Below are 23,714 nucleotides of genomic sequence, written 5' to 3' on the forward strand. Positions count from 1 at the left end.
ACAACCTGAGTGATGTTTTCGGTCCACGAGTGTTCCGCAGGAGAACTACCAGCCCACCTTTCATGTGTGGTGGCACATATGGGCGGGGCACAGAGCCTCTTAAGTATTTGCAGTGTGTTTACCCTTTCAAAGCACCACAACACCCCGAGTCCACTCATGGCCCTCGAGGCTGGGGGATGACGGTTGTCCCCACACTTGACAGTGAGGAAATGGGGGCAAAGGCACACGTTGATTTGTGATGCTTTCGGTCGCTGGTTTACAGGACGGCTGTGAGGGTAGCGTCGGGGCTGGGGGACCCCCTGGGTTTAGAGTGGATGTGCCACTTCCCTGGGGCGGGCAGACCCTCTGAGACCCCTCCCTAAACCTACACACCATTCTCCAGAGACCCCCTGCCCCCAGGACTCTGCTCAATGAAGAAGGGCCAACAGTCAGAGAAGCACAACTTTACTCGATGTTTTTATTCACTTAACAGAAACATTCACTTATCAGATATCACTGAAGTGCAGTTTCCAGCACTTAGAAGCAAATTAACGTGTAAATTAATACTTTAAGGTTTTGGAGGTTTGTTTTTTTGTTTTTGTTTTTTTACAAATATTACAAATGTACATCCAATATTGCCATTCACCCATGCTTTTTATGTACATACCTTTGCTTAAGAATTACTATTTATTAAGTTCATTTGCTTACAAAATGCTGAAAATTAGCTGAAAATTAAGTGGGCACTGCTGGGAAAGTGTTTGTGTTTGTTTGTTATCGATGCACATAGGGCAGAATGGTAAGATCCAGTGCCTGTATGAAAAGAGGCCATTGAACCCAGATCATTTTACCTTTATCTTTAGAGAGTGTTTCATCCCTGCAACTTTGATTTTGAAATGAGTTGGGAAATAAGGAATTTCTTTCTCCGGGGCCAACACTGTCTGTAGTTCCCTGCAGGTGCTGCTGTTTGGTCTAGCTTTCTAGAGACTCGGCCGTCAGTGACCCTTTGGTGGCAGTTCGGACTAATGGACGTGTTGCAGGAGTCCAAGAAAGGACTCCAGTAGACCCTCCGCCCCTGGACGTGCCTTGGCATCAGTCTGATGCACAGGTCAGCGCCGTGGAGCTCAGGGGTGGACAGCCTGAGGTCTGGAGCTCAGCTGCACCAGGAATCACAGGTCTAGGGTAGGGAGAGCAGGCACTAAAACAGGGAAGAGGAAGGGGAGGGGGAGGGAAATGTGAGGGAGACAGCGGAGGCGCTCTGTTGGGAGGATAAGAGGTGGAGGTAGGTCTGGTCTCGAATCTCTGGTCTCCCAGAACGGGGAGGTGCTCCTCTGTTCTGGGCCGCCTCTGGATAACCTGCATCTTTTGCACCCTTCTTCACCCCCAGCCCCCCAATCCTCCCTTTATGTGAATCAGAATTTGTGGGAGCAGTTTGACGGGAGCCAACAAGATCCCCGCATTGCTGGGAACAGCCCTTTGGGCAGCACCATGGACAGCACCGGCGAGTGTGCCCCAGCCCTGCCCTCCTCCCTCCTGCCCTCTGGGTACCCCACCCCCACCCGTGTCTGGGAGGGCGCAGAACACCAGGGGGGCCTCACAGGGGTGGGTTAGTCCCCCAAAGCCTTTCCTGAAACACAGAGCTTTAAATTTTCACTTTCTCCGTGAGCTCCGTAAGATCTCAAAGCTGGACAGCCTGTCCAGGAGTGCAGACAGCGGACCTTCCTGACCCTGGCTGGGTTATGACTCCACAGACTCTACTGAGGGGTGGGGGTGGCGGAGGAGCCAGCAAAGGGACACTGGTTTGCTTCGTGTCCCCTGAGGCGGTTGTGGTATCAAGGGGCGGTATGTGAAAACAGCCTTGTCCTGACTTCCCTTTGGTCTTTATTAGAAAGAGATATTTATTGTGTTTGGGCCAATTAGATGATTTTATTAGAATGGCTTCTTAAAAAATGGTTATAGAAGTTTCCCTAAATTATAAATGTCTAAGTTTCAAATGTCTTTTTAAATTTTTTAAAACAAGATACTATAGATACATCTTGAAATTTATAATCTAAAAATAGTGTTTCATCAAAATACTCTAACTATTCTATTCTGGGCATTGATATACCATGTATTTACTGTTTATGGCTCTCCAGACATGGTAAACACTATAGAAAAAAAACCTCAAACAAACAAAAAACAAAAATCAAACCCAAAACAGCCATTTGACCGTATTGATAAGAACAGCTTCCTGTGAAAAGGAAATCATATGAGAAATTATATGGGAAGAACTTGACATTTCTGAGGAACAGCAAGACTCACAAACTCAGTAGTGACATGATAGGTATATACAGACCTGAAAAGACCCACAAGTATAAAAAGAAACAATACTTCTAGACCTGCAAATCCTTTCCTTGTGGCAAAAAGAAAAACCAAAGAAACCCTAGATCCAGTCAGTACCTTGAAGTGAAGCCGTGTGCTAGGAATGGACAGGCGGGGCTCCGTGACCGGGTGACCTTCTCGACCACGTGCTAGGAATGGACAGGCGGGGCTCTGTGACCCAGTGACCTTCCCCCTTGGACGTAGTCCCATGGAAATGCTTGCAGATACTGACTTTGTGGCTGAGAGCCAGACAGGAAGCCTTCCTTTGCTGACCTCCCTGCCAGGAATGCAGCGTGTGCTTTGGAGGCTGACAGAGGTGGTGTTGCTTTTATTTGGACTGGAGTCGCAGGTGCAGTAGGTGGAGAACAGAGGACTCTGAGCCAGCGGCTGTGAGGTGCGTTCAGACAGGCCTAGATGCCAGCAGGCCCCTGACACTGCTCCGTGGCCTTGGGGCGCCTGAAGGTCACACATCACATACCTGAGCTCTGTTTTCCGTCCGGAAGCCCAAGGTGGCGAGGTGTCTGCGGGCTCCTCCCCAGGCTGTGACTCACCGTTGACGCCGCGGCATTGGCCTGGCCTCTGACCCAAAGTGGTGTTGGGTGTTCTCATGGACTTTGAAGTACAGAGTGAAATCCGCAGGCCGCCTCATCTCCAGGCTGGTGCTGCCCATCCCTCCAGCCTTAAGCAGGTGCCACAGCAGAACCCTGTGACTGGCCTCCCGTTGGCCGGGCCAGCCTTCTGGTCAGCCCTGCTCTCCTGCCTTCCCCCCACCCCCTTGTGCGCCCAGAGCCTGGGCCAGCGCCTCCTCTCCATGGCCCTGTCCGTCCCCACTCCTGGACATGCACCTCGCACCATGCTCAGGCTCTCGCTCGGGGCTTCCTGCTGCCGTGCCAATGCCTCTGCCGCTGTCAACCTCCTCTGTGGAGCCATCTCCTCTCCCTGCAGGATGTCCCCTCTGGCCTGATGGACGAGTCCTATGCTGGCACTGAGGTCTGGCTTTCTCCAGAAGGAGATACTTATATTTTAGTGACGCTTCTGGAGAGCCAGTGTCTCAGATGAAATGAATGGTGACCAGATAGCCACAGTTCGGCCCTTATGGGAGTGTCTGTTATTAGCGAGCTGAGCGCCACCCAAGTTGCCGGGGTCAGATCTCCTGGTGGAACCCGCTGTGTGGTTTGTGGATGGATCTGTCTGGCGTCTGTCCTCTGGCTCCTGCTGCTGCTGTTGGCTCCTCTGGGTGGAAGGACCATTATTTGGAGCACGTTGATATAAAGCAACAGCTCAGAATGCCAGTAATGGAAGGTTCAGGACACAGGTTTCCTCCAGGACTCGACCGCACCTCCTTCCTTTCAGAGGAGGGCTCCGGAGAAGGGCGAGTCAGAGTCTAAGTCATAAGTCAGCTCTGGGTTTCTGCGTCCCTAAGCTTCCTCCTGGTGACATGTCAGACTATCAGAAACTAATGTAAAGTGGCAATTTGACTATAGCTTTTATACTGAGTTAACATTTCATTGTTATTTCCTCAACTTTTATGAAAGATTGGTATGGGTCTTATGTTTGCAAAAACATTTTCATATCTTTCAAAACTTTGTCTTGAGGAACTTGTGCACTCAGTGGCCATTTCCTTTTCTGGAAGAACTTGAACAATGGGTCTGACTCTATATTAAGTCCTAGAGAGAGTTTGCTTCCATACTAACACCTCTACTTGTTAGCCCATAACAAGTCTCTAAAACATATTTTGTTTCATTTTTGCCTCGCTGTTAGATCTGCAATCTGTACTTGAGTATCTACTGCATGATGTTGTGCTCACATTTCTTGCGTTATGGGGCAATCCTGTGTTTTCAGGGTGTGCGCCCATGGGTGGCCAGCTGGGATTCTAACCAGGAGGCCCATGCCCAGCGCTGGCTACTGTGAAGCTTTGCTGTTTGCCACAGTGACTTGCAGATGTGGATCTTCTGTTGGAGAAATTAGAGGCCTGTTAGGTAGCATGTTAGATGTTAGAAATGAGTCCTTAGTGGTCAGAGTAGAACAATTCAAGGTACCTGGATGGAACGAAGGTGTGTAAGAGAAATGCCTCCCTCTGGTGTGGACAGGCCATGTGGCCTCGCCCTGACTCTTAAGAAGGGTGCCACAGGCTAAAGCCCAAATGGTCTGGTTGTTTGGCACCTGCCATGAAGGGGACAGAATCCTGCCTCTTGCATTTCAGCAGCTGCATTATGTGATTTTTTTTTTTTTTTTTTTGGTCATGCAAGATGGTGATCAGGGGACCCAAAGCAATAGAGAGCTGATACTTCTCAAGCTCCAAGTAAAGGTTGCTCTGGATGTTTTTTCTTTGCTCACTCACTAATAAAAATTTAGTTAAAAGTCAGAGTGTGGTCCAAGACTTGGTGTCCTTGTGACCTGGTGAGGGGCTTGTGGGGTAGTTAACCCGTAACAGCTCAAACATTGCCAGCAGCTGTGGGCACCCGTCACAGAGACTGTGGTCCAGGTGTGGCTGGTGGGGACTGGGGAGGACCAGTGGGGACTGGTCCGGGTGTGGCTGGTGGGGACCAGTGGGGACCGGTGGGGACTGGTCTGGGTGTGGATGGTGGGGACCAGTGGGGACCGGTGGGGACTGGTGGGGACTGTTGAGGACTGGTGGGGACCGGTGGGGACCAGTGAGGACCGGTGGGGACCGGTCCAGGTACAGGGGTGGTCTGTGGCACACAGTTCTGGAAGTGCAGTCTGCCCACGTCCTACATCTCTGCTCACGGGTGCTGTGGGCCCTGTTCCTTCGCTCTGCAAGAATGGACTTCATTTCTCTGGTTCTGGCTTAGGGGTTCTTCAGCATTGCACATCTTGAATCTGCTGTGAAAGGAGGTGGGGTTAAAACTTAAGTGAGTAATGAGGGTGGTAGAGCTTTCTGTTGGCTTCTTTGGAGAGGAGCCCATGGCTTTTCTCTTCATTGTGGCTTATCCTGAAGTATCGTGTCAGCTTGTGCTAGAGAGAACCAGACGCGTCGCCCGAGGCGCGTGGCGGGGAGGAAGACCCAGGGAACGGTGCCCGAGGCTCGTTTCCAGCCGCAGCCCTCGGCTCCGCTGTTCAAGGCTGCACCTCAGACCCTTTAGCCTGAACGGAAGCTTTCCCTTTGACACACCAGGAAGAGTTGGCTGCACCTGCGCCTCCAGGTCGGGGGGCCGCCCGGCTTCTGACAACGTGGGAGCAGTACGCTCCCGGTTTGAGTCTAGCTGCCCGTCGAACGTTGGCCACGCATGTGCTTCTGGAACACCAAGGGGAAATGAGCAGGAAGAGCCGGTGAGCACCGCCTGCCGCCCCACGCACGCGCACTCACCCCGCCCTGCCCGGGCGCCCACTCCGCTCCGGGAACCGCAGGTCCGGTGGCTCAGAGGGTTAGTAGGAACTGGTCCTGCTCGGGCGGCTTCCTCACCCATGTGCCCAGCCCGGCCTTCTGAAATGCCTTGAACAGCTGCTGCTTAACAGACTGGTAGGTGCAGGCCCCCCGCTTGGCCTCACAGTACACAGACGGCGTGTCTCCGTGGCTCGGAATCCGTGTGCTCAGCTGTGGGCCAGGAACGAGACAGGGAGCGGGTTAGACGCTCGCACCAGCTGGGCCGCCTGTCCCGCTCTCTTACTAGGAGACGGGAAAGCGACACGTGTGTGAAGTTTGCCCAAAAGGGGCTTCTTAAGGTGAGTGTTCTCCCCGCATGTGGTGACGGTCTGTCAGCTAGCGTGGTCGTGGTTCTCAGTGTGTGTGCCTCAGAATGCCGTGTGACGGGCCCTCAGTGTATCTGATACTGTGTGTTATATATGTTATAAATGTATCCAGTGTCATGTTACATGCCTTAAATATATCCAATGTTAGGTCAGTCTTCCCCAGGAAAGCTCTTAACAAAAGATAAATATCCATTCTCCTTAATTTACCTGTTGTCAAAGTAATATTTCATCTAAATCTGAAAAAGGATCAGAAGAGTCACTGCTGTGGCCAGCCAGCTCCGTCCGGCAGTCCTGGGGCTCCGTGGAGGGAGTGCCCAGCAAACAAAATAGCCCTATAGCTCACCTGCTACTGAGAAGACACACTGTGTATTTTTCTTTTGGGGGAAGGATCAGGGGCCCATGTTGGGGTGGGGATGGTTCCCCAGGGATGTTCATGGGCGCCGAAGCGGCACTGCACAGACGCGAGATGGGTGGGTTTCCAGGCAGGAACTCGGTGGGAGCAGGCTGTCTCCTCTGTTGGGTTTCTGAGCTGGTACTGGGCAGGGCCTTGTGGCTAGTGTAGGCAGGGAGGTGGGGAGGCCAGGGTGTGGCACGCTGAGGCGGGAGGCCCGAATCCCCTGTGTGCTTTCCAGGGAGTCGGGGGACCGGCCTGCCCCCTGGCTGGCAGCCCCCCCGCAGCGGGTGCAAAGGGCCCTTTAGGAAGACAAAGCGATGTGCTCTGACACGGCCCCACCTCTGTGCAGAACAGGGAGACACGGACGGTGCCCTGAGTGGACAGAGAGGCATGTGAGGCCGTCAGGGCGGTCAGGGCAGAGCCAGGTCCCCATCGGCGGCTCGTGGCAGCCACAGAAGTCGTGCCTTGCTAAGGACGACACGCACAACTTCCAGGACCCTCTGAGTTGAAAGGAACGTTTATCTTGAGGGTCAATGTGTCTGTGTTGCTCCGCTGGCCGGGAGACCTCCCCACGCTGTCACTGCTGTGTGGAGCTGTGGGAGGAAGAAGTGTGGGGAAGCCGGCCCAGCCGCTTGAAGCGTTTCTGCTGTTTGGTTTCTGTGTGTTTTGTTTTGTGGCGTTGTTTGCTCGCGCCGCGGCCTGCTATGCATTGGGAGCATGTGGAAATCTGTAGGTCTCAACCTGAAGTCTGTAGATACAGTTATCGAGCAGAAAGGAAGCTCTGAATTGCAGCAGACACGCACAGCCTGGGGGTCGCGGGGAGAGCTCTCACCTTCCGCCTGGCATTCGCGGGAAACCACCCAGTTTCCTTCCACCTAAACTGGGAGTCATACCAACTTCAGGGGCTTCCTCTGGACTTCCCTGACGATGCCCTCCACGAAGCCACCGGCCCCTCCTCTCGCCCTGCGGCTGCTGCCGGCACAGGCCCTGCGCAGAGTGGCCGCGGGCACCCGGGGGGAGAAGACGGAATGGGAGCCGGTGTTCGTGCCACGTGCCACTCTTGCTCAGACAAGGTGACGGCTTTCCGTGGGCCCCTCCCCGTGGTCACTGGGAGCCGCCCCCCCAAGGACTATTACCTTTCCGTAAAGCCGCGCCCACCGCGCGGAGAACACGTGCTTGCAGAGCCTCGAGGAGCCCCCGCAGCTCCGCCTGCCGGTGGTGCCATCGATAACCTCCACGTCGGTGTTGCCCACCACCCAGTTCACGCTGAAGTGTGGGGACTTTCCAGGCTGGCGCGCCTCGGCATGGCTCACACCTGTCGGGGGGGGGGGGGGACCGGGAGACAGCCGGGCGTCAGCGCTCTGGGCCACTAGGTTCCTGCGGGAAAGGCGAGGGCCAAACGGTCTGGGTTTGCGCGGGTGTGGGGTGCCTTTTCTCACGGGACTTGTGGATTTTAACTCAGGAATTGTAAATGGTATCAGGCCCTGAGGTTTGTAGTTTGGTTGACGAGATTTAAAAAGCTAATGCAGGGGCATCTGGGGGACTCAGTGGCTTCAGTGTCTGCCTGTCGGATTCAGCTCAGGTCATGATCCCATGGTTTGTGAGATCGAGCCCCACGTTGGGTTTTGTGCTGACAGTGCAGAGCCTGGCTGCGATTCTCTCCCTCTGCCCCTGCCCCACTCTCTCTCAAATAAGTAAACTTAAAAAAAAAAAAAAAAGCTAATGAAAACGACAGAGCCAAGAGTGTAGGATAGTTAATTAACCAAGCAAGGTGGTCCAGAAACAGCACCGGCTGCAGAACTTCCAAGACCCCGCACAAAATGAAAGCATGAGGCCCCGCGTTCAGTAGCTGTTAGGAATTTCAGGATAACGGCAGGTCTTTCTAGCTATGTTCCCCATGACTTCCCCGGAAGCAGTGCCCCGGGCGACACCGGCCTGTGCAGAGCGCCTCTGGGGTTGTCCACGGAGCCCTCCCTCCAGAGTTTCCCCGTATCAGGTTGTGAGCTGGTTCCAGTTGGGACACAGCCAACTGTGGATCAGGGAAGGGGGCACCGGTGACCCTCCTCGGGGGCAGCACCATCGGGCGTCTGGCCTCTGCCTGGCCTATGTCCTGCCCACAGCGTGGAGTCTGCTAGTGGGAACACGAGGGCTTTCCACCCAGCCATCCAAGGATTCTAGAATGTGCTGTCCCGCCCTCCGCCTGAGGGTTGCTCGTTCCCACCCTGCGTGACCTCAGGGGAGAAGCGTGAAGCACGAGGTAGGAAAGGCCCCACGGTGTCCCCGCTCTGTGCACAGCACCGTGGGGAGCACAGCCTGCCACACTCAGCGGGATGGAGGAGGGGCCCCAACTCCCGCTGCTTCAGTTTACAGCCCCCCACCCCCTCCCATCGCTCCCACAGCCGCTGCCCCTCCTCGGGACACCTTCCAGAGCCTGCCCCTCTGGTGTGCCTGTCCTCTCCTCCACGACCACACCACCTGCTCCTTCCCCTGAACACCCTGGGCGGAAGGGTGGGGGCCGAGTTAGTGACCTGTGCCGTGGGGGTCCCAGAGCTGAGAAGCCCTGGCGTTGGGAAGCAGTCTGGCCCCTGAGGGCCTGCAGCAGACATCCTGGGAGGGGGCGCACCCTGCACCCCACGCCCTGTTGGAGCCGCACAGCTACAGACCCGGGGCCCTCCTGCTGCGCCCAGTCTCACGCACCATCCAGGGGCCGCCCGCCCTCGGCACACACTGGTCTGCATTTGCACCTGCTGCTGCAGCAGCCTGAGTCCACAGCAGAGTCACCCGGTGACCTTCTCCTGGTCACGGATGGGCAGTGCCAGGCGCCCGGGCTAATTCCATCCATGTCAGCTTGTTCCCTTTCCTTGAAGCGATTCCCTGTGGCAGCTGCCCACACTGAGAGCTGGGCAGGGGGACAATCTGGCACATTGGCAGCGAGGCGGCCCCTTGGGCAGAGGGAGGCAGTGGCCAAGGTCAGGAGTGACCAGCCACAAAGAGAAGCCAGCCTGCTCCAGAGCCTGCTGTCTGTCCCTCCACCCCGAGACGGGGGGGGGGGGTGGACACCCACAACAGTCAGGACTGAGCGCCGAGGCCCAGGGCTCCGGCATCGTCACCCGGGTCTCCTCACCGCTCTGGACTTGGGGGAAAGTCTCCAAGTCCCAGATGGATGTTGCCATCAGACCTCCCTGCTCCCTCCGTGTCCTCTGTGCTGTGGAAAGTGCCTGCTTTGCTGCCGGCTCTCAGCTCACAGACACCTGCTTGGAGAGCAGCCCCGGCAGGGAGGCCACACGCTGGCCACTGGCCTCACCAGGGGCCGCCCTGTCTGCCAGCTGCACACACAGACATGCACAGAGAGAAGGGCCCGGCAGTGGGCAGGAGTCTGACTCCAGACAGGCAGCTCCCACCTCCCCACCAGCCCTTGAGCCCCCTTCTTTGCAGGCGGGGCCCAGGTCGTTGGTGTGTGCTGAGGCACAGAAGAGCCTGTGCTGTCAGTCACAGCGGCTCCATGGATCACACACAAAAATCGTCGATTTCCAACTGTAATAGTCCCACTAATGACTGCTTGCAACGAAATGAAATTTTAGGTCCAGTGATGACGTTCTACATCACCGAGCCTCTGTTCCCAGACGTGGGAAATGTGGGGTGAGATCTGTGTTGACTCAGGAGTCAGAAACAGCTCCAGTCCTGCCTTTGCTCCTAATTTGCTCTTCCACACCTGCTCTGTTCCCTGCCACCCACCCTGTTCCCTTCCACCTGCCCTCTGTTCCCTTCCACCTGCTCTGTGCCCTTCCACCCGCCCTCTGTGCCCTTCCACCCGCCCTCTGTTCCCTTCCACCTTCTCTGTGCCCTCCCACCCACCCTGTTCCCTTCCACCCATCCTCTGTTCCCTTCCACCCATCCTCTGTTCCCTTCCACCTGCTCTCTGTTCCCTTCCACCTGCTCTGTGCCCTTCCACCCGCCCTCCGTTCCCTTCCACCCTCCCTCTGTGCCCTTCCGCCCTCCCTCTGTGACCTTCCACCCGTCCTCTGTGCCCTTCCACCTGCCCTCTGTGCCCTTCCACCTGCCCTCTGTTCCCTTCCACCCATCCTCTGTTCCCTTCCACCTGCTCTCTGTTCCCTTCCACCCCCCCTCCGTGCCCTTCCACCCACCCTCCGTGCCCTTCCACCCTCCCTCCGTGCCCTTCCACCCGCCCTCCGTGCCCTTCCACCCTCCCTCCGTGCCCTTCCACCCCCCCTCCGTGCCCTTCCACCCCCCCTCCGTGCCCTTCCACCCTCCCTCCGTGCCCTTCCACCCTCCCTCCGTGCCCTTCCACCCGCCCTCCGTGCCCTTCCACCCTCCCTCTGTGCCCTTCCACCCGCCCTCCGTGCCCTTCCGCCCTCCGTGCCCTTCCACCCGTTCTCTGTGCCCTTCCACCTGCCCTCTGTTCCCTTCCACCCATCCTCTGTTCCCTTCCACCTGCTCTCCGTTCCCTTCCACCCCCCCTCCGTGCCCTTCCACCCACCCTCCGTGCCCTTCCACCCTCCCTCCGTGCCCTTCCACCCCCCCTCCGTGCCCTTCCACCCCCCCTCCGTGCCCTTCCACCCTCCCTCCGTGCCCTTCCACCCGCCCTCCGTGCCCTTCCACCCGCCCTCCGTTCCCTTCCACCCCCCCTCTGTGCCCTTCCACCCGCCCTCCGTGCCCTTCCACCCTCCGTGACCTTCCACCCGTCCTCTGTGCCCTTCCACCTGCCCTCTGTTCCCTTCCACCCTCCGTGACCTTCCACCCGTCCTCTGTGCCCTTCCACCTGCCCTCTGTTCCCTTCCACCCATCCTCTGTTCCCTTCCACCTGCTCTCTGTTCCCTTCCACCTGCTCTGTGCCCTTCCACCCACCCTCTGTGCCCTTCCACCTGCCCTCTGTTCCCTGAGCCTGAGCAGGCTCCCGCCGGTTTGTTGGCCAGGCTTTTGTTAACTCATGGCAGCCAGGGGGAGCTGCGATCACCTGCCTCCTAAGGAGCGTCGTGTGCATTGAGTGAGCTCATTCATCACGTGCCGGCTTCATAATTTTCCAGCAGCTTCCCAGGAGCCACGCGGGGACTGGGGCCAGAGAAGGGGCTCGTCCAGCGTCCTCTCCAGGCCGAGGACGGCGTGCTTCTGCGAGCGCTGGAGCCGGGCAGAGATGTGACCACATGGTGTGGTTAGAGGAAGACACACTGCTCAGGCCCAGAAAGGAGACTCTGGTCTGCATTTTATTTTTCCTCCCGTTGGCTGGAAGTGATCATTCCTCTGGAAGCAGTCGTCAAATGACTGAAGGTAAAAATCAAGTCTCAAGTTCAAGTTCAAGTGCACAATGTATTTACAGTCATGGGCATCACCGCCTACTGCTGGCTTTTGTTACCATGCTTGAGATGACAACTCATTGGCACATCGTCCGGATCCAATCACTTAGAACGTATAGCATAACCTTCTGTCCCCAAATCCACAGCTTGAACTGCCTCCTGGCGGTTCATCAGAGCTCTCCATCCAGAGGAAGGTCCCGGTCGACATGGGCCCCTGTCCCAGTTAGGGTTTAGGGAAGAGCTTTACATTCTGAGCAGTGAAAGCACGAGCCTGTGCCTGCTGTGCTCCAGGAGAAGGTCCTCTCAAATAGTAACACGTGGAGAACCCAGCACTGTGTACAGATGACCTCTGTCCAAGGTCACAGGGTCTCTCTGCAAGCACATACGTGGACTCTTCGTATTTTTCAGCCCGGACTACCTGCGCCCGTCTGCAAACCTGCACCTTCACATCCAGAAACAAAAATAATTCAAAATAAAACTGACCCAGCGTGGATCCTGGGGGACTTCTGCCTTGACTGTGTGGTAACATAGGAACAATGTTGCATTTTTCACTGTGGTTTCCGCTCCGGAGATTTTATAGGTCAACACTGCAGCACTGTGTTAGTCCCCTGGCCGCTATGATCACTTGCCAGCAAGTGTGGTGGCTGGAAGACGACAGCAATGTATCCCTGCATCGTCCTGGAGGCTGGCAGGTGTGACTAGGCAGGGTACCCCCGCGTTACCCTGGAGGCGAAAGCCCAAGACAGGCTGAGAGAAGAGGTGTCCCTGAAAGCTGGTCGCCAGGTGGGTGAGGACCAGGTCCGATGCCTTCTTCCTTAGTGAAATCTGTAGTAATTATTCCCAGCCATCTTGGAAAGAACCTCATCTTCCCAAACTCTTTCTCCATCAGCACGGACATGCACGGCCTCTGTTGGCTTGTCTTTGTGCCATACCATATGCAGGCCATTCATCTTTTATGAAATGTCCTAGACGAGCATTTTACTTCAAAGCGGATACCGGTGAGACCAAGCAGGTCTCCACCAGCCTGTGACACAAATACTCTGCCGTGGTGGCAAATACACAGAGGGTCTCCATGGAGATTGTTTGACATTTCATTCAGTGTCCACAGTCGTGTGAATAGGCTGAACTTGAAGACCTCGTTCAATGTCATGTCTGTCACTTACCAGCAGTGTGGCCTTTTGATGGGTTAGTTAGCCTGCTAACCACCACCATGCATTACCGCCACGGTCAGGACAACGGTTACCATGGCCACTGCTGCAGTTACTGGAGTCACCACCACCATTAGTGCTGCCCCATCACCACTATGACCGCCATCACTGAGAGCAGTGGGGGCGAATCCTCCATCATCTGTGGAAATGGCTTATCTAGCTATGAAAAGATGCCTCATTTGGAGAAAACCCTTATACATCTTTTTAAAAAGCAGTACGTAAGAGAGAGCGCAGCATGTCTTTAGATAGCCAGTGGGCCTAATGTATTTAAAATCTGATTCCCTTTCTCCAGATTAAGTTTACACGAGACACTGAGGAATGTGACATTGACAGGAAGTGAGGCCCGTCTGTGTCTCAGGGCACCACTGCGTCCAGTCTTGTGACATGGCTGATACAGCAGAGTCCACTGGCAGGCCCTGTTGTGTTACACACTGCTGGCTGCCCGCGTGCCATCCTTTGCACGTGCACATAGACACACTTGTCACACACGCACACCACACTTCTAAGGGAAGCGGAGCTAGGGGTATTTAATGCCGACTTACAGATTTGGAGTAACTAATAAGGCTGTATTAATGTCCTTTTATTCATTTTCATTAGCACGAACACCATTATAATTGACAGTAATTTTACAGCTACTGTCTTGTCCTAATAGAGCACGTTTCCGGGCGAGTGTGGGGAATGTGCTAGAGTGTGCAGGACTGCTGCGAGATTCTTGTCCAGTTCGTGGGTTCCTGCCAGCCCGAGGGGACACACAGGTAAGACCCGGGCTGCTGGGGCCTCCCTTGCCTCCTCTCCTCTGACCAGTTGGTGAGGTTTAGGGTGTGTGTGCACACTGCTTGAAGGTATGCCGTTGCTGGGGAGTTCTACTGGAAGGTTCCGGGGTCACCTGCTTGGGGAGCTGGAACCTTTTCTTATAGTGAGAGTTTTCCCCACAGATTTTCAGGGACTCCCGTCCTGGAGTCAATAGGAATGTGACCTTGTCTGTGCACCTAGTGACTGTGGTTTGTGGTCTGCATAGTTTAAAATGCATGGGCCCACAGGACCTTCTGAAAGGTGTGAAATTTCCTCTGTGGCAGGAAAAAGTTTGAATATTTCACTTTATAACCTGAAATGACATGGTTCCTGGTACTGATAAGGATTGTCATTGCTTTAGAGGACATGGGACAAGGGGACTTTGGCAGAATATGGTCATTTTTTTTCCTTCATATTATGCATCTTTCACTGCCATGGTATCCAAAATAAGGCAAGTTTTATACTGGTAAAAATGCAGATTATTTTCATCACTTTTTATTTGACTTTATCTATTGAGGACCATTTTCCTTATGCCCCAATAACACACTTAATGTCTCCTGCAGCACAAGTCTGTTGGAGCTGATAGAGCTCTGTCTGTCTGTCCACAGTGGTGTCTTGTTCTCATTTTTAAAGAATGCTTTTATTGGGTCTAGGATTGTAGGTTGAGATTCATTTTCTATCAGCATTTTAAAGATACTGTTTTATTGTTTTTTTATCTTCCCAGAACCAGCTACTAGTCTTAGTTTCCCTGTATTATTCTATTTTCTGACCGCTTTTAAATATTTTATTTATGTATGTATGTATGTATGTATGTATGTATGTATGTATGTATTTATAAGCCGTTTTACTGCTGAGCGGAGAACTTAAGAAGATCCTTCTTGGGCCATAATATGCATCTTAGGTCTGTAGTTTGATGCTCTTCAACTGTCCTGGAGAGTTTCTTGCCTTAGTTATTGCCTCTTTAAAGGTTATGTCTTAGGTACGTCAGACTTCCTCACTCTGTCTCTGACCTGGCTTGTATTTTCCCAGTGGGATGGTTACTTGCATGTGTCAGGTTGGCTGGTCTATGGTGCCCAGTTGCTTCGTCAAACACCAGGCAGATGTTGCCGTGAGGGACTTTTAGGTGTAACTGATGTTTGAATCAGTAGATGTGGAGTAAAGCGATGACTGTCCACTATGAAGGTGGGTCTCATATAATGAGCTGACAACCCTAGAAGCAAGGAGTGTGGTTCCTTGAAGAGGAAGGAGTTCTGCCTCCAGACTATCCTTGGACACAGCTACAATGTCATCTCCTGCTGGAATTTCCAGGCTGCTGGCCTGCCCTGCAGAGATCAGACTTGCCAGTCCCTGCATTCATGCGAGCCAGTCCCTTAAAATAAATCCCTCTTTTCTAGTAGGAAAATGAATATACTGTTTCCTTTTGGTTCTGCTCTCTGGAGAACCCTACCTAATGCACCTTCTTTCTGTTTCTCTGCTGTATTCAGGATCTTTGTCAGGGGGATGTTCCAATTTACTAATTCTCTCCTCAGCTGTGTTTAATTTGCTATTCAACCTATCCACTGTTACACAAATTGTTTTATTTTCTTTACTTCTGAAATTCCTATTCAGTTCTTTTTTTTTTTTCTTTTTTTGGCTTCTATCTCCCCCCTGCATTTTCCTTCTTATTTTTTTTAAGATTAAAAAATTTTTTTATTCATTAAAAAAAATTTTTTTAAATCTTTATTCTAGAGAGAGAGAGAGAGAGAGAGAGAGAGAGAGAAGGAGAGGGGCAGAGAGAGAGGGAGACAGAATCTGAAGCAGGCTCCAGGCTTTGAGCTGTCAGCACAGAGCCTGATGTGGGGCTCGATCCCACACACTATTAGATCATGACCTGAGCTGAAGTCAGACGCTCAACTGACTGAGCCACCCAGGCACCCCTCCTTGTTTTTCACATCTCTTTTTCGCTGGTGAGTCTGCATCCGAGAACAGTGATCTCTGCAGCTGTGACTCCTTCCCCACTCTTGTGCCTGCTGGCTTTTGTTAAAGTGGTCTTGTCTCCTCCCATGCCTGGTTAGTTTTTGCTCTGTGCCCGTGTTGTATTTCCATATTTTTTGTAGCATTATTTTGATCCAGCTCTTAGAGGGGTTCCCTCAGTGTGAATTTGGGAATGGAGACAGTTTCACACTGCTCTGGGAACCCCTCAAGGGCCTGCTTACCTGGGTTCAGACTTGGTCCTGATTTAATCCACAGAAGCCTGGCCTCTGTCCTGAACCCCCTGGAGACTCTCCTCCTGTTTCTGGCCCCCAGGCTCTTTCCTGGCAGCCCCTCCCCACATTATCTCTCTTCCTGCAGGATTTTGCTCCAAAGTCACCCCCAGTGAGGTTTGTCCTCACCCTCTGGTTTAAGGTCAAAGCTCACTTTTAATCCTTTCTTTGCTTTATTTTTCTGCAAAGCATTTTCATTTTGTCCCCCCTGGAATGTAATCTTCCTGGGGCATGGGTTTTTGACCGTTTCATTCACTGCTGCATTCCCAGGGTGTAACTAACTGTCCATGGTATGTCTAGGCAATCAATACATATTTGTTGAATGATTAAGTAAGTATGGATTATGTTGACCAACTTCTTGATGTTTGCATAAATGAAATGTATTGACAATGGGAGTATTTGCCTTAAAGGGTAAAAATTTCAAGAGCAATGGAATTAAGGTTGGTGTTCAAATACTTTGGTGAATGAATTCCTTAAAACATGGGGGAAATTAAATGTAACTTGACTAATATACAAGTATTTTTGGAAAAACTCCTCAGAAAACTAAAACAAGGTTTTTCTATAATTGTAAATTTATCATAAGCTATGTGCCATCTGATTTGCAGGGGGAGATCAGTGCTAATCTATGGAAATGTCTTATTAAATATTTGTTGAATCTAACATTTCAATCTTTAGGCAAAAATATTAGGATTGCCTTTAGATTATTCTAGCAAGATGTATAATAATCTTTTTCTACCAAAGATTCCTTCAAGGGCTCAGGAGATAAATTTCTACTTCTAACAACCCCAAGACAAAGCAGCTGCTCAGATACACTTTTAAGCTCATGTGTTTTATCCTAAACATTTATGAAAAATTTGTGGGTTTTTCCATAATAAACCAGAGTTTATTTTAGTATAAAAATAATACTGCGAATTCGTTACCATCTGCATAAAAGACAATGTTTGCTCCTACCCCACTGGGTTGTTTTGCAAGACACTATTAATGACCATTGACTTAAGAAATTTCTCCTGAATTAAAGAGGCGCAGCTCTCCCCGTCAGATTCTACAGCTTGAGTGACAATACTTTGGAGACTGGAACTCACAAAAGCATGGCTATGCATGGCGACAGACCTCCTCCTCCATCCCACCCACTACCGCTCCCTAAAGAGAGGTGTCTGGAGTGCAACCAGCAGGTGGTGTTGGGCAGGATTTACAGACTGTGTTGGTAGACATTTCAACACATTCAGCTCCTTGAGAAACATGGAGTCTGAAAAGGCTCTGACATGCCAGCTAGCCATTTTTACGCTTCTGGGAAGATGTGCACTGGGAAGGGAGACAACCGATGTCTGCTTATCACGATCCTGTGATTTCCATCACGTGCACAAGAACCAGGGGTCCGAAAGAACTCGCGGTTCCGACATCCAATTCCCTGCGTCCATCTCTTGGATATCATTTTCGTTGCCAAGACCTTGCCATGGGCTGTAAAACTAATTGTAAGTTTTATCTTCAGTGTGGACTACGAAGGCTCATTGTTGAAAACCAGATCCATTAAATATGCTGTTAAGAGGAATACAGAACCTGTGCATTCCACCCAGATTTTCCGCCTTGGCTGGGATTCTTTTTCTTGATGAAGAAAAATAAACTTATTTTTCTTCAACTTTGAGGTTGGAAGCTCAGACACACCATACCCCCGGTCTGGAAGAACAGGCTTCAAAGTCACTTTGTATGTCACTTTATGTTTTCCTAAAAAGATGAGTATTCAGAGCACAGATTTTTATTGATTGTCATCATCACCATTTTTTCATCATATCGAATATGCTGAGAAACGGGAAAGGCAAGCTCCTTTATGGTGGCTGCTCCCACCTGGTGACGTGACTCTTGCCGAAGGGTTCGGGCTGCTCAGCAGCCGAGGTGTGGACATCCACATTGTGGTGTTTTGCCCGTAGGTATAGGCTGGTCTGTGCAGAATGTTTCAAGATCTCTTTGGAGGACATTAGTATACCCTATAACCGTGTCAATAGGGCATCTTTTCAGCTCGGCTGCTTCTTATTAACCCAGAACTGATTGAGCCCTAGCTAAACGTAGGACTCCTGCACTAATATGTGGGCTTCATCTTCTCAGGCAATTTTGCAAACTGACCTTGAGGGAATCTTCAAGCAGATTTCATGTGCTTGTTTAAGTGTGTTTCATTATCATCCTTATATAAGATCTCTCTCTCTCTCTTCTGTTGCAAAAAATCCTGATGATTTCCTTTCAAAACTTGGATGATTGGTTTTTAAATATCCATCAGAGCAATGCAGTCACTGCAGTTAAAAGCATGTAGGTGAGAAACCATGGATGGCGTGGGCTTCTTTGCATCTCGGCAATAATAAAAACTGTATATATTTTTTAATGTTCATTTATTTTTGAGAGAGAGAGAGACGGAGTGCAAGTGCATGAGTGGGGGAAGGGCAGAGACAGAGGGAGGTGGAGCATCCGAAGCAGGTTCCCTGCTATCAGCACAGAGCCTGATGTGGAGCTCGAACCCACAAACCGTGAGATCGTGACCTGAGCTGAAGTCGGACGCCTAACTGACTGAACCATGCAGGTACCCCAAACGGTATTTTAAATAGGCATCTAAGCATAGACTGAAGTGTCTAGTCACTTTCCTGGTTGTAAATAGGGGTGACTACCCCTCTGGATGGCGGGGTGGGGGTTCACGTAGGTCTCAGGCGCTTTGCCACTTGATGATTTCAGGTGTTCTGAATATTCTCTAATTACATTTTTTAAAAAATTCACTTGTGTCACACTTATAATTCACAATTCCTGTTTTCATCTATGTGTACATGTTCCAAGTTGAACTTAGGGTTTTTAAAAAGCATTGCCAGAAGAATGGATGCCGGCAGTATTGTGTGGTACCCAAAGGATGAATGAAAAGCAGCCACTGGTGGAGGCTGGTAAGGATTTGCTTTCTGTATTCCTTGTGCTCATGGGGCTTAAGTAACTTCCTCACTGGGAGATGAACGTAGAGGAGAGAGGCCACTCAAGGAGCTAGAAGCCTGGGAAAAGATGGCACGTGACATCCGTGCGGACAGATCAGAGTTCTCTCACAGTTACTTAGGAACTAAGAACCTCACTGTGGTTTGCGGCGCCCCCGAGATGGGAATTTTGGACTTGAGCACCAAACCAGTAGTTCTAGATCTCCTGGGGTCTGCTCTGGAGCTGTGTTTGCAGTTCAACTGTAAGAAGTAAATATTCTTTGCCATTTTGAGGAAAAAAAGAAAAAAGGAAAAATAAAAGAAAGAGGTTGAAACTGAACTACACCTGAACCTACTAACTTTAAAATAATAAATGTGGGGCACCTGAGTGGCTCAGTCAGTTAAGTGTCCCACTCTTGATTTCAGCTCAGGTTTGATCTCATGGTTCTTGAGTTCGAGCCCCGTGTTGGGCTCTGCACTGACAGTGCAGAGCCTGCTTGGGATTCTCTCTCTCCCTCTCTCTCTCTGCCCCTCCCCATCCCCCCCTCTCAAAATACATAAACTTAAAAAAAAATAAATGTAATTTCATAAACTTTGACGCTGGGTGAGCTGGCAGTGAGCCTCCAGGGCTGTGTGAGCCCTGGGCTGGTTTGCCGCTCCCATTTTGCATTATTAATTTTTATGGGATTAAAAATATAGGCATCAGTTAAATGGTGCGGGCCACGGGATGCAGTGTGGAAAGATGAAAGAGCTTAGCTCTGTAGTCAAGCCGAGTTCGAAACCTTGCCCCATGTCAATGGATGGAGCATCGCAGCAAGTGACTGAATTTCTAGGAGCCTCTTCCCACACCTGTGACATGGAGACGGTTGGTGTGATGAGGCGTCGTGCACCGTGTTTGTTGAGAAGGACGAGTGGCTGAGTGTCCTTCCCTCGTGTTGGCGGTGTAGCCGCTCCCAGAAAGAGACTCGAGTGCTGTGTCCTCACCGCTCTGTGCAGACCGGGCCCCTCAGGCGCTCGCCCCCCAGCAAGACCGCCCACAGGCCCGTCAATGCCCGGAATCGGTTCTGGTTCGAGTCAAGGGCCCTGCAGTATTGGGCACAGGGTTTCGAGTGAGGATGGTGCTGAGGAAACCCTGCCTTGCTGATCGTGTTACCTTGGCCCCTGGGACAGTGGTGAAGAATGGACCCCCTGCCACAAAGGAGCGGCCCTGGGGACCAGCAGGGAAAGGTGAGACCCTAAAAGATGGTGACTGTCCTGCGTTCCTGGACAGACTCTGTGACCCCGTTTCAGATGAAGTGTGCAGACCTTCAGGCCTTGCTGAAGTGTGCAGACTTTTGCATGGAAGGCTCCCTCCCTGGACACATGGAGCCCCCGGACTCTAACATGGTCACAGGGATTTGAGGACAGGGGACACAAGTTTTGGACCTAGGCTGATTTCAGACCTACTGCCTGAGGGCCACACCTCCTCCCTCAGCAACAGAGAGGTGGTTCTTGGCTCAGGGTCTGGGGTCCTAAGAACGGGATCTCACGTGTAATGCAGCGGGGACCTGACTGGTCACGCCAGCCCAGCCCCAGGCTCTTCCTGGAGCAGCAGGTGCGAGGTGCTGCCTGTGGTCGGTGGTCGGTGTGCAGAATGAACAAATGTGGAGGTATCTTTTCTTAAATCCATGCCAAATGTCATAAAGCGCTGCTCATGAACCGTGCCTGCTCCCACTCCCACCCCGTGGGGCACTATTATCACCCTGATAATGTCATTTAGAGAAAGTTCAGAATCCTGGGAGTGAATCTCCGGCCCAGCTCTGAGCCGCAGCACTGAACACCTCTAATTTTCCTGTTTCTCTCCCACGTGATCTAGTCTAAGACTTAAGCTGGCGTTTCACCGCGTGGGCACTGCAGACCCCTAGTTACAGTGGTCAGGTGGTGCGCTGAGTCCTGGTCTGTGCCCCCCTCAGAATGCTGCCCACTCCTGCCCGCGGGATGCACCGTGACCCTCTCATTTTGTTTTGGATCTCTGTAACTTTGCTCGCTAAATCTTAAATAGCCGTTGGCCAAAATGGGCACCGTGTGCCCGAGTAAGGACCCATGGGGCAGGCCAATGGGAGGGCATTGGTGCGCGTCTCCGGGGAGGGTTTTCTTACCACTGAGGAGGGGCCGGTTGTGCCTGTAGGAGGTCGGCAGCTGGCCGATGTCCTCGGTCCGGTGGCTCATCACCCGGGAGAGATGGCCGGTGTGGTGCAGACTCCCCACAATGATGCTGTGCAGGTACACGGGCTCGATGAAGTGGCAGAGCAGCGCGCCCTGCAGTCCCAGCACATTCCACCTGGAAGGAAAGGGCATCAGCGCGGTGCCCCCGAAGGTGGGTACCCTCTGTGCCCCCAGAGCAGCCTCCCTTCCCTCCTCCCCTCCCCATAGGGCACTGGCTGTGAGAGCCCCCCCTCCCCGTCAGCCCTCCACCTGGGGGTGCTGTGCGAACCCCCTCCCCTCCTGCCCTCGGCCCCGGGCTGTGGGGGCTGTGACCCCCCATCAAGCAGGCCAAAGGACAAGCTCCTTGGCACACGGACCGGGAGCAACCCCAGCTTAGGCGACTGATGGTTCTGAGCCCCTCAATGCCGTGCAGGGGTCTGATGGGGGGCTCTGCATTTTAATGAACGCGGCTTCCTTTTCTGGAAAATGAGTTGTTAGATGGACTGGAAGCTACATATTCTCTCAGGGACTTCAAATTAGGTTAAAAAAAAAAAAGACAGTGTCCCCAAAGTAAATCTGAATTTTTCTTTACGTGAGCAGGGAAATATCAGAAGGGAGTTTATTTATTTCAGTTTAGGGAAAAATGCTTTCTCCTCCTTTTGTCCTCAGCAGTCAGAATGACCTGTTGTGTGGAAATTAAATGACATTAATAAATGGCCCTGTTTTGCTCTGAGGAAGATTGTGGTTTTAGAAGCCCAGAGCAGACATGAAGGACAAGGCCGCTCTCCTGTGACATAAATATAGCCCCGGGCAGGTGTTTTTGCTTCTGCAAGCAAAGATGACAGCAGCATTTTAAGACTTTTCCCCCTAAACTTGGGTGGTACAAGGTTACATGTATCTGTTTGAGGCAACGGTTTGTGGTTTCCACTGTAAATAACGTGTTTCGAACCCATCCCACCCACCGTCGGAGGCTGACATTATGCAGCTAATTTCTTACATCATTGTTCTTTTCATTAATTAACATTTCTCCGCTGTTAGAGCAATTACCGTGGTGCCTCCACGCTGTACATTTCTTTTCATGATTAATAAGGAGTCATTATATTTCCCTTTCCTGAAGCAGTCAATTAACACAGAATTCTTTCCATTAATTACCGCATGTTTAAAACCAGCATGCCCTACCTGGAGAGCAATCTGCTCTGAGAACCTGTGACACCAATCGCTTTAAAAAGTTCTCTTTAAATTTTATTCCGAAAACACAAGCAATTTAGCTGGCGATATTAATTTGCCTCAGAAGCATCACAGTGAATGAGAGACATGTTTTAATCTCATGCAAGAAAAGGCAGCCATCTGGCGGGCGGGAACCGAGAGAGCGAGTCTCCTGCTCTCCCCGCAAACGCGGGTCATTAAAGTAATGTGTTCATCTACATAAAACTCAAATGGAATATAAAAGGTAATATTTATATACAAACAATTTAGTCCTACAATTTAAACAGTCATTGGTTTTATGAAACATTTACTTTAGTCTATCAGATTTGCATAACTTCACTTAAAAAATCATTGTGGTCATTTCTGTAAGTCACATCATTTCTTTTAGAAAGGCTTGAAACTGCTGTCCTTTGGAGATATCTGTGTATCTATGTATCTATATATGTATCTATCATCCATCTATTATCTACCTATCAATCTATCCATCTATCAACGTATCCATCATCTATTATCTATCTATCTATGTATCTTTCTATTATCTATCATCTATTTAGCTAGCTAGCTATTATCTAATTTTAAAAAGTACATGTGGCAAAGTTCTGAAGGAGCACACATTTCTGAAGGCTGCACATGTACTTCTCACTACTTTGTAGGAGTCCCTTCACTTGATGATGTCGCCTCTGCCCAGGCTTCTGTTCCCACCTAACTATACAAGCAGGCACACCAGCTGGGGCCCTGGGGAGGCTGCCTTTCCCTCACTTTTCACTGATGAATTACAGAATTCCCACAAAATCCCGGAGAGGAGGTACATGAACTTTCCATGGAAGGAACACTGATGTTTTTGAGGGATTGGGTTCCTTCCCTTAAATCTGAGACTGTATTTCTGGGCAGGGCCAAGGACACACCAGAAAGTGAGGACAAGTTCAACAGAGTCACTTCATTTGGGATTTTGAATACCTCCTTCCCAGATTTGAAGGTACGCCAAGAAACAGAGAGACAGCACATGTAGTGAGTAATCCCTTTCACTCTGGAGGTGTGCAATATTTGTGGTTTAAGTGTATGCTTTACTCCTGACCCACGTGTAGGATCTCCTGCCTTGGGAGACGCTCTTGCAGCAAGGGTCACAGACGTAGTAAATCGCAGTTACGAGGCCAGGTCGCCATTGATGGGATGGCAAAGCGCTCCGGGACGCAGGCGGCTGAAGTGGTGTCTTGTTATCTCTCTGACCGCTAGTGAAGTTTGAACATTCCTTATGAATTAAAAGCAGGTAAATGGACATTTCCCCCATTGATAACAAAGTGCTTGCTTGAAATAAGCCAAGTCTTGAACAAGAAAGTTAGTACTTCCGGAAGAGACAGCGCTATCCTGTGGGCCATCCAAGTATTGGTGCT

General features: G+C 51.4%; 1 protein-coding gene across 2 annotated transcripts in view; it reads right to left on the minus strand.

Annotated features, from left to right (window-relative positions):
* Positions 1-443: 443 nt before the first annotated feature.
* The window catches only part of ADARB2 (adenosine deaminase RNA specific B2 (inactive)), a 429,400-nt gene continuing 406,129 nt past the window's right edge, over positions 444-23,714 (minus strand). The window contains exons 8-10 of one of the 2 annotated variants that reach the window (XM_011283586.4): positions 21,072-21,253; positions 7,579-7,757; positions 444-5,893 (exon numbers count right to left, since the gene is read on the minus strand). In XM_011283586.4, coding sequence (XP_011281888.2) covers positions 5,717-5,893; positions 7,579-7,757; positions 21,072-21,253 — 538 coding nt within the window. In that variant the 3' untranslated portion in view covers positions 444-5,716. Of the gene's footprint in view, positions 5,894-7,578; positions 7,758-19,498; positions 20,017-21,071; positions 21,254-23,714 lie in introns of those variants that run through there. The other variant, XM_045060802.1, reaches the window with a different exon arrangement.

Source organism: Felis catus, chromosome B4 (genome assembly GCF_018350175.1).
Source record: "Felis catus isolate Fca126 chromosome B4, F.catus_Fca126_mat1.0, whole genome shotgun sequence".
Classification (NCBI taxonomy): domain Eukaryota; kingdom Metazoa; phylum Chordata; class Mammalia; order Carnivora; family Felidae; genus Felis; species Felis catus.